Source organism: Bacillus rossius, chromosome 11, assembly GCF_032445375.1.
Source record: "Bacillus rossius redtenbacheri isolate Brsri chromosome 11, Brsri_v3, whole genome shotgun sequence".
In the NCBI taxonomy this organism is placed as follows: Eukaryota; Metazoa; Arthropoda; class Insecta; order Phasmatodea; family Bacillidae; genus Bacillus; species Bacillus rossius.
The window spans coordinates 37,243,960-37,259,218 of NC_086338.1; the positions used below are offsets into that span (position 1 = coordinate 37,243,960).

The 15,259-nt window shown below is 48.1% G+C and overlaps 1 protein-coding gene across 1 annotated transcript in view; it reads right to left on the bottom strand.

Moving 5' to 3' along the window:
* Window positions 1-2,283: 2,283 nt before the first annotated feature.
* The window catches only part of LOC134536448 (uncharacterized), a 603,478-nt gene continuing 590,502 nt past the window's right edge, over window positions 2,284-15,259 (bottom strand). Inside the window, exons 8-10 of the mRNA XM_063376163.1 lie at window positions 13,800-14,243; window positions 4,286-4,513; window positions 2,284-2,959 (exon numbers count right to left, since the gene is read on the bottom strand). Coding sequence (XP_063232233.1) covers window positions 2,284-2,959; window positions 4,286-4,513; window positions 13,800-14,243 — 1,348 coding nt within the window. The remainder of the gene's footprint in view (window positions 2,960-4,285; window positions 4,514-13,799; window positions 14,244-15,259) is intronic.

The following is a 15,259-nucleotide window of genomic DNA, read 5'->3' on the forward strand; positions in this document are numbered from 1 at the left end:
TCTAGTTTTCTAGTGCCGAGGCATAAATCTAAATTTGTTTGAAGTGGCACTCTTTTTTTTTTTGGGAAACTATCTTAGAACTATTTTGCCAGTTTTTCACAGCCCCGCAACTACTTCATTTTAAGTTTTGGAACTAGTGTGAAAGCGTAACTTGTGTTACGTTTCCGCGCGCCTCCAAACACGAGATATTTTTGTGGCAAGCAGTGCGCGGGAGTGCGCGCCCAGGGTAATCTAGCCGCGCGCATTGGACCGCGTGCAGTGTAATTAATCCCTGCGGTAGCCACCTGCGTGTCTGCATTGGGAAGGAAGTGGGCTTGGGGGATTAACAGGCTCTATACACTAGGCCTGCACTACCCGAACAGTTGCGAAAATTAGTTTTGACATTTTCGTATTTTTGCTTAATACTGCAATACCCGGACCGGACTGCGCAAATCATTTAAGTTTCGGAGCCATTTTCAATAAACTTTCACATCGCATTCTTTTAGTTTACGATTCGTTCAGAGACGCGATCGCACACACACGCATAGTGATAAATTGGTGGCACACCCAAAACACAGAAGTAACAGAGACTGTAAATTTAGTCGCTAGTTTGGTATTAATTTTTGGTAGGTTTAAGATTTACGGAAACGCACGTGTAAAAGTTTTGCTCTACGACTAAATACGCCAATAAATTCAGTAAGAAGTTAAAACAGTTTATTTCACTTCGAATGGTCTTAACTTTGCTCTCCGTTATTCTTTGCCTCCCTATCCACTCTGCAGTTTGTTACACCCCTATTTGGAATTTAAATGTGTTCAACGTTTTGGACGTTAGTTAAGGTTTATGTGTTGTATCCCTTGTTTGAAAAAAGGGGGGGAGGCTACAGTAATTTAGGTTGATATCCCCTGAATGACATAAGGAGCGATGGACCATGGGGAGCTTAACTGATTGTGGTACTTATCGCACGTGTCCAGTATCCAAAACGCGAGCGGGGCAGAGGTGTCATCAAGGAAGGGAACAAACGTTGACTTTGACTGCCAGATTTGGCATAATGCTTGTGTTAGGCGCCATCACCTTACGTAAAATGTCAACCACAATGGAATTAGCACACTCAATGGTTGTTATTGGCTATAAAACTTATTTAATGCATGTCAAAAAGCTTTAGTTGAAATCATTAGCAACAGTTGTATTTCGCTAGATATTTTTGGATAAAATTTTAATGATAGCTTCTTTCTTTCCTGGTTAATACTGTGTGAGTCTTTTTTAACAGGCCCTGTGGAACATGTGTGGAAAAAATTAGTGCTTCATTATTCATTCACCACTCATTATTTTCACATATGTTCAAAATAGCCTGTTTTAAAAGAATTACCCTGTAGAATTCTCTTTATTAGTATTTAGCTAGTTTATCACGAAAAAAGGAAAATATTTTTCAGCAGAACAGCAAACGTGATCTTATTAGCCCAGCAAAGAGCACTAACTACTATACTGCTCTCGACGAATGTAGCCAGTAGGTAAGAAAGATCACTCAAGAATCCGGAATCTCTGCTGCACCGTTACTGAAATACTCATATTAGATAACGTGTTCCAAATTCCTTTTTATAGCCTGTTTTACGTAAATCATCCCAAATTTGTCAGTTCTCAACAGTTGGTAGAAATGGTCTACGTTGTTGCCACTGTTGTTCTGTCAAAAGCGCTTGTAAACAACTTCAAAGCTGTCTGCAGCGTACACGCAAACAAAAAACATTAAAATGCTTTGCGGTTGGCAGTTGGTAGGAAATGTGAATTACGATACCAGTTTGAGACTAGATAGTTACGTGGCAAAAATTTACAAGTCGAATTACAATCGCCTCTACAGCGAGACCGTTTCGAGAATTCTTCCTGCTCATTTCTCTCAGCGACGGGACATTACTTCGAACTTAAGGGGAAGGCAGATGACAGAACTTTTTATTTTTTTTGGTATTGCAATCAACTCCTAGTTAAATATAAAGTCCGAAACACATTGCAGTAGCATATAAGAATGTAGAATAATACATAAAAAAATTAAATGAATTTAGGTCAAGTGAAGACTGGAGTACATATATTTTATTTTTGTGATCCCACGCGTTTTTGGTTTTTTATATTTTGGATTTGTCCCTCCCGTAGGACCGCCGCTGATGTCCCAGGGCGCGCGGAGGGGGTGTCGCAGGCCAAGTACACTACGCTGTCAGCAGGGGAGAAGGAAGAGGAGGGGATGAATGGAGGGCTGGACGGCGTCACACCGTGGTCTCTCGGTCCACCTGGATGAACTCGACCGACTGCGCCTGCTGTCAGGAGGAGCCCGTGGACCCGGAGGGGTCCAGCAGCAGCTCCTCTGTGGGCACGCGCCTGGGGCCCGAGGACTCCGCTCCGTCGCGCCTCTTCTTGCGCCTCTTCTTGCCGAGCAGCTGCTGCCTCCGGCGCCTGGCGCGCGCCCGGCTCGCCAGCAGAGCGCAGCCCGAGGCGAAGAGCGCGACCAGGCCGGCGGCCCCGCACGCCAGCACGGCGAGAGCTCCCCCGGGTAGCAGCCCCAGCAGCCCGCGGCGCGCGCCGCACTGCGGCTCCGCCTCGTCGTAGCCCGACGGGCAGTTGGCGCGCCCGTCGCACCACAGGCTGGCGCTGATGCAGGCGTTGAGCTCGGGGCAGCGGTGCGGGCACTCCCAGTCGGCCGCCGGCGGGAGCGCCGAGTCGTTGCCGGCAGCCGCCCAGGAGGAGGAGGCGGACAGCTCGGCGCGCAGCTGCTGCAGCAGCGAGGCGCGCGACCGCGAGATCTCCAGCCAGTTGAGCGCGGCCAGCCCCGGGTCGCGCCCCACGAACTCCACCAGGAAGCTGGGCGGCCGCGGCGCCTGCAGGTACAGGTCCCCGCCGCCCCCGCCGCCGCCGCCGCCGCCGAACCACTCCTCCGAGAAGACGTGCACGGCGAACTGGCGGGCGTTGGGCGCCGCCGGGCACACCACCCGCATCAGCCTGCCACAGCCCCCCGCGCATTCCACAACATGTACACACAATCTACAGGACACACATTCATCAAAAGGACACACACTAGACAGCAATAAGATAAAAAAGGATACACACTAGACAGCAATAAAATAATAAAGGATACACACTGGACACACATTAGACAGCTATAAAATAAAAAAAAGGATACACACTGGACACACACTAGACAGCAATAAAATAAAAAAGGATACACATTGGACACACACTCAACAGCAATAAAATAAAAAAGGATACACACTGGACACACACTAGACAGCAATAAAATAAAAAAAGGATACACACTGGACACACACTAGACAGCAATAAAATAAAAAAAGGATACACAATGGACACACACTAGACAGCAATAAAAAAAAGATACGCACTGGACACACATCCAATAAAAAAGCACACACACTGATAAATTCCTAGGATAAAATCCTGGTACAATCGCGTGATTTGTGAGTTTTTTTCTAATATATTATGAATTAAAAAAAATTATTTGATCAGGCTTTAATTAAAAATTTTATTTTACTACTATGAAATGCCCCGCATGCGTTGCTATGCCTCTTTAAATATTTCTGTAATTTGTTTTGAAGTAGGTACACATTTACAAAGCTTATCTTTCTATCAATCTCTATCACTCTATATGCCCCTCTATAAAACTCACTATATTTATTTATTTATAAAAACTCTATATATCTCTCTACATGCATATCAATATCTCTCCATATCACTCTATCTCTCTCTGTCTCTTTATGTATCAATGTTTCTATCGATACCCCTCTAAACCTATCTATATCTACATACATACATATCTTTATCTCTCAAACCTCTCTATATCTATATCTTTACAAAACAGAAGACGAAAACACAATTTATATATTTTATATACCTATACTTTAGCTATGATTTTACCTGTTACGGGTGTGAAATAGGTATATACCGTAAAAAAAAAAAAAAAAAAAACGCGCGTATTCGAATTCAATAACGTTGTGTCAAAATTTCAAAGCAATCGAAGAACTTTCGGATATTTAATATTTTGTACGAACAAACATTTATATTTTTATTTTATTGATATAGGTTAATGCGACTGTTTTGGAGGGAACCAAAGAGGTAGCAGGTATACACCGTAAAAAAAAAACGGGCGTATTCGAATTCAACGTTGTGTCAAAATTTCAAAAGCGATCGGAGAAGAACTTTCGGAGATTTAATATTTTGAACGAACAAACATTTACGTTTTACGTTATAGGTTGATGAGACTACTCCGGGAGGGAAGCAAAGAGGAAGCAGGGGAGTTAGAGGGGTGCGCACCTGGCGGGCCGGCCCGAGTACAGCAGGATGCGGTTCTTGGTGGGGCAGCGCGCCGGCTCCTCGGGAGACGGCTCCAGCGGCAGGAAGCTGCCCCAGGTCAGCAGGAACAGGCTGCGGTTCTCGTGCGCCTCGACCAGCCAGGGCACGCCCTCGCAGTACTCGTCGGCGCCGCCCGCCGGCGGGCTCACGAACTCCACCTCGCCGCCGGAGCCGCGCAGCCGCTGCCTCCTGCCGCGCCGTGCACACACGCGTCACACCTGCTCCCTCGCACGAGCACACTTCTTCGGCGGTTCATATCTCGAGTGTGACGCAAGGGGCAAAACGGCAGAGAGAGAGAGAGAGAGAGAGAGAGAGAGAGAGAGAGAAAAAGAAAAAAAAATTTCTAAACAAAAAAATATTATTACTCACTTTAGAAGAAAAAAAAATTTCTAAAAAGAAATACATTAATAAAATTATTACTCACTTGAAAAGGCAAATCAAACCTCGAGTATGACGCAAAGGGCAAAACGTCAGAGAAAGAAAAATAAATTCTAAAAAAAAAAAAAAAAAAAAAAATACTCACTTTAAAATAAAAAAGTTTCTAAAAAAATACATTAATAAAATTATTACTTACTTGAAAAGGCAAATCAAACCTCGAGTATGACGCAAAGGGTAAAACGTCAGAGAGAGAAAAAGTAGAAAAAAAAAAAGAAGATAATTTTCTATACAAAACAATTATTCACTTGAAAACAACTGCTGAGGATATAAATAACTATTAATGAATAAAAAATGATTAACTAACAATAAATATTAATCGCTGTTGAAATACACCATAAAAGAAAGAAAAAAAACTGTGTGTTACTGTTTCTTCAAACAGTTCTGCGATTTTTAACACGCCAAATCTCGGAACGAAACATGAAATTCATTACAGGTACCGCTTTCATGCGGGAAAAGCAGGGACTGTCTCTCAACAGCGCTCTCTACGCTGCTGGTTGAACAAGGAGGACAGCGGGCGCGCTTTTGGCAAATTAAAAATTCAAGGCACTCACAGCTGACTGTAAAAGGATACCTATTATTATCTGAAACAAGCGCATGCGAACACTCTCTGTCTTATTCTTTCGTTCATCCGTCTCTCTCAGTTTTTTTTTGGGTGGTGGACGTTTATCGTATCATCAAGTAAGTCATCCTCCTAATCCCGATAAAACATTTACCACGACGCGACGTTTCCAGCTGTAATTTATGCGACGGAATGACAGTAACAAGCATGTGCAAGTATGTACACGTAACAACTGCCTAGTGACATATTGCCGCGGCGAACTGAGATGGTGATTTTAGGCCATATTATGTTTCGGGACTTAAAGAAAAAATTTATAATATATTATTTTATATATTGGCCAATATTAAAGTAACTTTAAACAGACTGCCCAGAACGATGTATAGGAATAATCTGAAAGATACATAAAAAAAAAAAAAACTAGTATCATTCAATTTTGTAACTTTTAGATAAGTTTGGTATTGTATTTAATTATTTAGATAATTTTTTATCGTGTTGATTTTTTTAAAATATATAGCTTGCTAATATGTATTTATATGAGTTAAGAAACCGTGCACGGGATTTTCAGTGATAAATGTAATAGTATTGAAATATTTAATATTTTTCTTTTAAAACAATTTTTATTTTTTAAATCATGGTAAACTGGATAAGTTGTAGACAAGATGCAGGAAAACGCACTTCATGAAGCATATAAGCAATGTACGGAGTACGATCATATTAAAAGATCCAACAAGTAAAACATTATTTTTCTTTCGCTGACACCTTCTACTCGGTGCTCATTAAATATTTGTCATTATTTGTTTTTTTCTCTGCTCACAGGCTTGCACAAATAATGAGCAGCTATCGTGATAATTGCGGTGTCATTATCACTCACTTTTTTTAGCGATTTAAAGTTACAAACGTGGCTTCTCCTAGCAAGTCGTGGGGACTGTCACTGCCTTTTGTCCTCGCGGGCGACAGTGACAAATTAGCGCATAGTTTTAAAATTTGGTTGGATAATAGAATTTTCAAAGATTTTACTTCATTTTCTTGTATTGTTCTTATTATCTGCGCAGTTTCTACTGGGAAGCTATACAGGCAACTGTTTGCAAACAGCTTCAAACCAATTGTAGGTCCTGGGACAGCAAAAAGCATAAATTCCCGGGAAAGAATTCGAACACAGTATTACTGCCAACATTTTTTTTTTGCAGAAATACAATTTCTTGCATGTACTATTACGTTACATTTATAAAATAAAATTGATAGCTAAAGTGACAATAAATAAACAGAATAGACGGCTAAGAGCACTCATTGCAAGAGTCCTTGATATGTTAAGCTAGTGTATTTCAATCCATCACAGAGTGGACGTTATCTACTATTCTATTTTATATGCCTTAAACACGCGTTTCAATTTTAAAAAAATCGGTTGTCTGTAAAGTCGGTTTACGGACGATAGTTTAACGTGACGTCATAACAAAACATTGATGAAATGATTGCATACCTTTATGAATAAAATTGAATCATTTGTATTGATTGAATTATCACTATTTTGTATGGATACAAAGAAGTGAAATGAAATCTGCAATTTAATTGATAAATTTCCTTTAATTGCACTCATTAATTCAAATATGTTTATTACTTTAACGAAGAGATTATTTTAACTATAACTTTTCTACATGTTTGCTATTTAACTTCTTCCAATCTGTGTTATTCTGTTAAGGATAGGACGATGATAGGAAAAGTAGGAAAAGAATGGGAGTGTTTCAAGTTTAATGTGCCTCGAAAAAGTCAAATCGATGGTTGTTCCAATCGAGTGGAAGAGAGATAGATGCGGTGCAAGCGTAATATGAGCGTAACGGGACATAGCGAAACGGGGCAATGTGCGTAACGGGACACTTTTTCATGCGTGCAGCCGGAGTTCATCGATTTATTAGACGTTGTCACGTAAAAAATTTATAATTAATCATTATAAAATGCTGAAACTAGAGTCGTGAGTACAGCCGCTAGAATAGCTTTGCCTCGGTACGCTATCTGAATATATGAGTATAGTTTGCAAAGTGCATCTGTAGTGTCCATCTAATATAGAAATAACACTGTGTTCTGGCCTAATAAATTTGTGTTTTTACAACCCCTAAGTGAGGTAGGCTATAATCAGTTTCTAAAAAAACAAATGTTTACTTGACCCAACAAACCGTTTTCGTTGACCATACCTAATTTTTATGTGTAGCGAAATTTAGTTTTTACCTCTAACAAATATATTTTTTAATTGACAAAACTATTTTCCCGTGCCAGCCAAATTTCCCCTACAATGAAATTTTGTTTGAATTAAGAGTATCTATTTATTTGACCTTATACGAGAGCATAATGAGTGGAGGCAAACAAACCTGCTCTCAGTGTATATTTTATAGGAAATAAATAGTCGCGAAAGCAAGCCTGTTTACTTTATGTCTGCTTACAGTATTTTTATGATGTATACAAATGTATGATAAACACATGATAAATTATAATTATTATTTAAATTCTAGTTACATAAATAAATAAAATTTACATCGTATGGTAACATTTTGATTTATATATAATGAATCTAAAAATCGAAATTTTAAATAGAAATTCAAGAAAAATAAATATAGATGGCTATTAAAAAAACTTTTAAATATTTGAGAAATCTCACCAGCTGTTAAATCATTCAGCCATTAATTAATTTTTTTGAAGATTACTTTTAATTTTAAATTTTGTGAAGTTAACTTTTTAAATGTTTTTTTTTAGGAAGTATAGCCAAAATGTTTGAATGCAAAATTTGTAAATATCTCTATGAAAGACAGTTTGGAGATAGGGGGAAGGCTGCATTAATAAACACACACACGAAGCTCCGTGAAAAAGCCATTGCCGATTCACTGTTGGTTAAACCCAAAAAGGCACTTTGCTGCACGAAGGGGTCAGGACAAATGACTCGAGGACAGAATCGATTTGGTGCTGTGACAGGAACAACTTGGACCGACTTGATTCTGGGCTTGGTACTTCTCGCACTTAGACTCGGTGTTGCGATAGGAACGACTCGAGGACCAAATCGATTAAGTGTTGTGATAGGAACGACTCGGGAACTGACTCGATGATGGGCTAGGGACTTCTCGCACGTAGACTCGTCGTTGTGATAGGAACGACTCAGGGACTGACTTGATTTGGTGTTGTGATAGGAACGACTCGAGGACCGACTTGATTTGGCGCTGTGATAGGAACGACTCGGAGACTGACTCGAATTGGTGTTGTGGTAGGAACGACTCGAGGACAGACTTGAATTGGTGCTGTGACAGGAACGACTCGAGGACCGACTCTATGCTCGGCTCGGAACTGATCACACACAGACTCGGAGCTGTGACAGGAGCGACTCGGGAACCGACTCTATGCTCGGCTCGGAACTGATCACACACAGACTCGGTGCCGTGACACGAACACCTCGGGGACCGACTCTATGCTCGGCTCGGAACTGATCACACACAGACTCGGAGCTGTGACACGAACGCCTCGAGGACTGACTCTATGCACGGCTCGGAACTGATCACACACAGACTCGGTGCCGTGACACGAACACCTCGGGGACCGACTCTATGCTCGGCTCGGAACTGATCACACACAGACTCGGAGCTGTGACACGAACGCCTCGAGGACTGACTCTATGCACGGCTCGGAACTGATCACACACAGACTCGGAGCTGTGACAGGAGCGACTCGGGAACCGACTCTATGCTCGGCTCGGAACTGATCACACACAGACTCGGAGCTGTGACAGGAGCGACTCGGGAACCGACTCTATGCTCGGCTTGGAACTGATCACACACAGACTCGGAGCTGTGACAGGAGCGACTCGGGAACCGACTCTATGCTCGGCTCGGAACTGATCACACACAGACTCGGAGCTGTGACAGGAGCGACCCGGGGACCGACTCTATGCTCCGCTCGGAACTGATCACACACAGACTCGGAGCTGTGACAGGAGCGACTCGGGAACCGACTCTATGCTCGGCTCGGAACTGATCACACACAGACTCGGAGCTGTGACAGGAGCGACTCGGGAACCGACTCTATTCTCGGCTCGGAACTGATCACACACAGACTCGGAGCTGTGACAGGAGCGACTCGGGAACCGACTCTATGCTCGGCTCGGAACTGATCACACACAGACTCGGAGCTGTGACAGGAGCGACTCGGGAACCGACTCTATGCTCGGCTCGGAACTGATCACACACAGACTCGGAGCTGTGACAGGAGCGACCCGGGGACCGACTCTATGCTCCGCTCGGAACTGATCACACACAGACTCGGAGCTGTGACAGGAGCGACTCGGGAACCGACTCTATGCTCGGCTCGGAACTGATCACACACAGACTCGGAGCTGTGACAGGAGCGACTCGGGAACCGACTCTATGCTCGGCTCGGAACTGATCACACACAGACTCGGAGCTGTGACAGGAGCGACTCGGGAACCGACTCTATGCTCGGCTCGGAACTGATCACACACAGACTCGGAGCTGTGACAGGAGCGACTCGGGAACCGACTCTATGCTCGGCTCGGAACTGATCACACACAGACTCGGAGCTGTGACAGGAGCGACTCGGGAACCGACTCTATGCTCGGCTCGGAACTGATCACACACAGACTCGGTGCCGTGACAGGAGCGACTCGGGAACCGACTCTAAGCTCGGCTCGGAACTGATCACACACAGACTCGGCGCCGCGACAGGAGCGACGCGGGAACCGACTCTATGCTCGGCTCGGAACTGACCACACGCAGACTCGGAGCTGTGACAGGAGCGACCCGGGGACCGACTCTATGCTCCGCTCGGAACTGATCACACACAGACTCGGAGCTGTGACAGGAGCGACTCGGGAACCGACTCTATGCTCGGCTCGGAACTGATCACATTCAGACTCGGAGCTGTGACAGGAGCGACGCGGGAACCGACTCTATGCTCGGCTCGGAACTGACCACACGCAGACTCGGAGCTGTGACAGGAGCGACCCGGGGACCGACTCTATGCTCCGCTCGGAACTGATCACACACAGACTCGGAGCTGTGACAGGAGCGACCCGGGGACCGACTCTATGCTCGGCTCGGAACTGACCACACGCAGACTCGGAGCTGTGACAGGAGCGACCCGGGGACCGACTCTATGCTCCGCTCGGAACTGATCACACACAGACTCGGAGCTGTGACAGGAGCGACGCGGGAACCGACTCTATGCTCGGCTCGGAACTGACCACACGCAGACTCGGAGCTGTGACAGGAGCGACCCGGGGACCGACTCTATGCTCCGCTCGGAACTGATCACACACAGACTCGGAGCTGTGACAGGAGCGACTCGGGAACCGACTCTATGCTCGGCTCGGAACTGATCACACACAGACTCGGAGCTGTGACAGGAGCGACTCGGGAACCGACTCTATGCTCGGCTCGGAACTGATCACACACAGACTCGGTGCCGTGACAGGAGCGACTCGGGAACCGACTCTAAGCTCGGCTCGGAACTGATCACACACAGACTCGGCGCCGCGACAGGAGCGACGCGGGAACCGACTCTATGCTCGGCTCGGAACTGACCACACGCAGACTCGGAGCTGTGACAGGAGCGACCCGGGGACCGACTCTATGCTCCGCTCGGAACTGATCACACACAGACTCGGAGCTGTGACAGGAGCGACCCGGGGACCGACTCCATGCTCGGCTCGGAACTGATCACACACAGACTCGGTGCCGTGACAGGAGCGACTCGGGAACCGACTCTAAGCTCGGCTCGGAACTGATCACACACAGACTCGGCGCCGCGACAGGAGCGACGCGGGAACCGACTCTATGCTCGGCTCGGAACTGACCACACGCAGACTCGGAGCTGTGACAGGAGCGACCCGGGGACCGACTCTATGCTCCACTCGGAACTGATCACACACAGACTCGGTGCCGTGACAGGAGCGACTCGGGAACCGACTCTATGCTCGGCTCGGAACTGATCACACACAGACTCGGAGCTGTGACAGGAGCGACCCGGGGACCGACTCCATGCTCGGCTCGGAACTGATCACACACAGACTCGGTGCCGTGACAGGAGCGACTCGGGAACCGACTCTATGCTCGGCTCGGAACTGATCACACACAGACTCGGTGCCGTGACAGGAGCGACTCGGGAACCGACTCTAAGCTCGGCTCGGAACTGATCACACACAGACTCGGCGCCGCGACAGGAGCGACGCGGGAACCGACTCTATGCTCGGCTCGGAACTGACCACACGCAGACTCGGAGCTGTGACAGGAGCGACCCGGGGACCGACTCTATGCTCCGCTCGGAACTGATCACACACAGACTCGGAGCTGTGACAGGAGCGACTCGGGAACCGACTCTATGCTCGGCTCGGAACTGATCACACACAGACTCGGAGCTGTGACAGGAGCGACTCGGGAACCGACTCTATGCTCGGCTCGGAACTGATCACACACAGACTCGGAGCTGTGACAGGAGCGACTCGGGAACCGACTCTATGCTCGGCTCGGAACTGATCACACACAGACTCGGAGCTGTGACAGGAGCGACTCGGGAACCGACTCTATGCTCGGCTCGGAACTGATCACACACAGACTCGGTGCCGTGACAGGAGCGACTCGGGAACCGACTCTAAGCTCGGCTCGGAACTGATCACACACAGACTCGGCGCCGCGACAGGAGCGACGCGGGAACCGACTCTATGCTCGGCTCGGAACTGACCACACGCAGACTCGGAGCTGTGACAGGAGCGACCCGGGGACCGACTTTATGCTCCGCTCGGAACTGATCACACACAGACTCGGAGCTGTGACAGGAGCGACTCGGGAACCGACTCTATGCTCGGCTCGGAACTGATCACACACAGACTCGGAGCTGTGACAGGAGCGACGCGGGAACCGACTCTATGCTCGGCTCGGAACTGACCACACGCAGACTCGGAGCTGTGACAGGAGCGACCCGGGGACCGACTCTATGCTCCGCTCGGAACTGATCACACACAGACTCGGAGCTGTGACAGGAGCGACCCGGGGACCGACTCTATGCTCGGCTCGGAACTGACCACACGCAGACTCGGAGCTGTGACAGGAGCGACCCGGGGACCGACTCTATGCTCCGCTCGGAGTTGATCACACACAGACTCGGAGCTGTGACAGGAGCGACGCGGGAACCGACTCTATGCTCGGCTCGGAACTGACCACACGCAGACTCGGAGCTGTGACAGGAGCGACCCGGGGACCGACTCTATGCTCCGCTCGGAACTGATCACACACAGACTCGGAGCTGTGACAGGAGCGACTCGGGAACCGACTCTATGCTCGGCTCGGAACTGATCACACACAGACTCGGAGCTGTGACAGGAGCGACTCGGGAACCGACTCTATGCTCGGCTCGGAACTGATCACACACAGACTCGGTGCCGTCACAGGAGCGACTCGGGAACCGACTCTAAGCTCGGCTCGGAACTGATCACACACAGACTCGGCGCCGCGACAGGAGCGACGCGGGAACCGACTCTATGCTCGGCTCGGAACTGACCACACGCAGACTCGGAGCTGTGACAGGAGCGACTCGGGAACCGACTCTATGCTCGGCTCGGAACTGATCACACGCAGACTCGGTGCCGTGACAGGAGCGACTCGGGAACCGACTCTAAGCTCGGCTCGGAACTGATCACACACAGACTCGGCGCCGCGACAGGAGCGACGCGGGAACCGACTCTATGCTCGGCTCGGAACTGACCACACGCAGACTCGGAGCTGTGACAGGAGCGACTCGGGAACCGACTCTATGCTCGGCTCGGAACTGATCACACACAGACTCGGTGCCGTGACAGGAGCGACTCGGGAACCGACTCTAAGCTCGGCTCGGAACTGATCACACACAGACTCGGCGCCGCGACAGGAGCGACGCGGGAACCGACTCTATGCTCGGCTCGGAACTGACCACACGCAGACTTGGAGCTGTGACAGGAGCGACTCGGGAACCGACTCTATGCTCGGCTCGGAACTGATCACACGCAGACTCGGTGCCGTGACAGGAGCGACTCGGGAACCGACTCTAAGCTCGGCTCGGAACTGATCACACACAGACTCGGCGCCGCGACAGGAGCGACGCGGGAACCGACTCTATGCTCGGCTCGGAACTGACCACACGCAGACTCGGAGCTGTGACAGGAGCGACTCGGGAACCGACTCTATGCTCGGCTCGGAACTGATCACACGCAGACTCGGTGCCGTGACAGGAGCGACTCGGGAACCGACTCTAAGCTCGGCTCGGAACTGATCACACACAGACTCGGCGCCGCGACAGGAGCGACGCGGGAACCGACTCTATGCTCGGCTCGGAACTGACCACACGCAGACTCGGAGCTGTGACAGGAGCGACCCGGGGACCGACTCTATGCTCCGCTCGGAACTGACCACACACAGACTCGGCGCCGCGACAGGAGCGACGCGGGGCCGCAGGTACCTGGGGCAGTCCGGGGCGGGCACCAGCTCCCACGACGCGTGGAAGTACAGCTGGCCGTAGTCCTCGGCCATGCCGAGCCGGGTGGCGGCGAAGTGCACCTCGAGCACGCGCGACGACGACAGGAACACCAGGTGGCGCGAGCCGGTGGCCGACAGCGTGGAGTTGTCGCAGAGGCAGGCGCGCGCCACCCGCACGTCCTTCCAGGGCACCTCGACGAGGCGCAGCTCCGCCGTCCTGCCCCCGCCGCCGCCGCCGCCGCCGCCGCCGGCGTGCGAGCAGCGGGGGCGGCCCGTGTGCGGGTCCTGCTCCGTCACGCAGCCGCCCCCGTCATCGCCGAAGGAGGCGTTGTGCAGCGTGAGGCGGATCTTCTCGCCCGAGCCCGCCTCCAGGCGGTACACGCAGCTCAGGTTGGCCGCGCCGCCTCGCCCGAACAGGAACACGTTCCTGCACCGACCATCACCAGGTCTAGCTTCTTACCGAGAGCGTAGTCAGGGAGGGGCAGAGCGAAACCAGATATATATAATTATTTTAAAATAATTGAAAACGCACTTCATTAACCATCTTTAAATTGATCAACCAAGAATACAAGTATTGTAATTGAACAAGAGCTTGACTTGATGTAGGCTTTTGGACATAAGCCTTTGCTTTGCACATGTATGTCTGTGGAAGAAAACTACAAAAAAAAAAATATACAAAAAACACAAATTAAGCAAATATTGCTGCTGTCAGGATTTAACGCCACACAATACAGCACAACAGGAATATGGTAAACAAACAAAGAAAAACAAAGACATTGTGTTTGTTTCGTCTTTTCGTTTTGCTGTGTTTTTGTCTCGTTTCAACTGTTGTGCTGAATTTTTTGGGTTCGGTATTTTTGTGCTGTCATCATTTGTGGTTTTTTTTTCGTTCTGTTAGTCCATTTTTCTTTGTTTTTCTTTGTTTGTTGACCATATTCCTGTTGTGGAGTATTGTGTGGCGTTAAATCCTGACAACAGCATTTTTTTTTCTTAATTTGTGTGTGTTTTTTTTGTAGTTTTCTTTCTTAATTTGTGTGTGTTTTTTTTGTAGTTTTCTTTCACAGACATACATGTGCTAAGCAACGGCGTATGTCCAATAGCCTACATCACGTCATGCACTCCCATTGCACAAATCTTTCAAAGATAATAAAATTATTGTAATTTAATAGGAGCGTACGCAGAATTTTATTTGAAAAAAAAAGGGGGTGGGGAAAGAACCATTTTTTCTGCTGTTTGCATTCAAAATATTTCCATTGTTAGGAATCTACCTTTTATTGAACACGTATTGATAGTGGTTTCAGGATCTACCTTTTGTAAGTGGCTATTTTTTTCCCTTAATATCTCATGTTTAAAAAAATAAGTTCCTCATAGGGCTTGAAAATGAGTTTTCAAACATCTCTACGAATGTTCCCCAGAAACAGGCCTGTTAAAATACTGATTCCG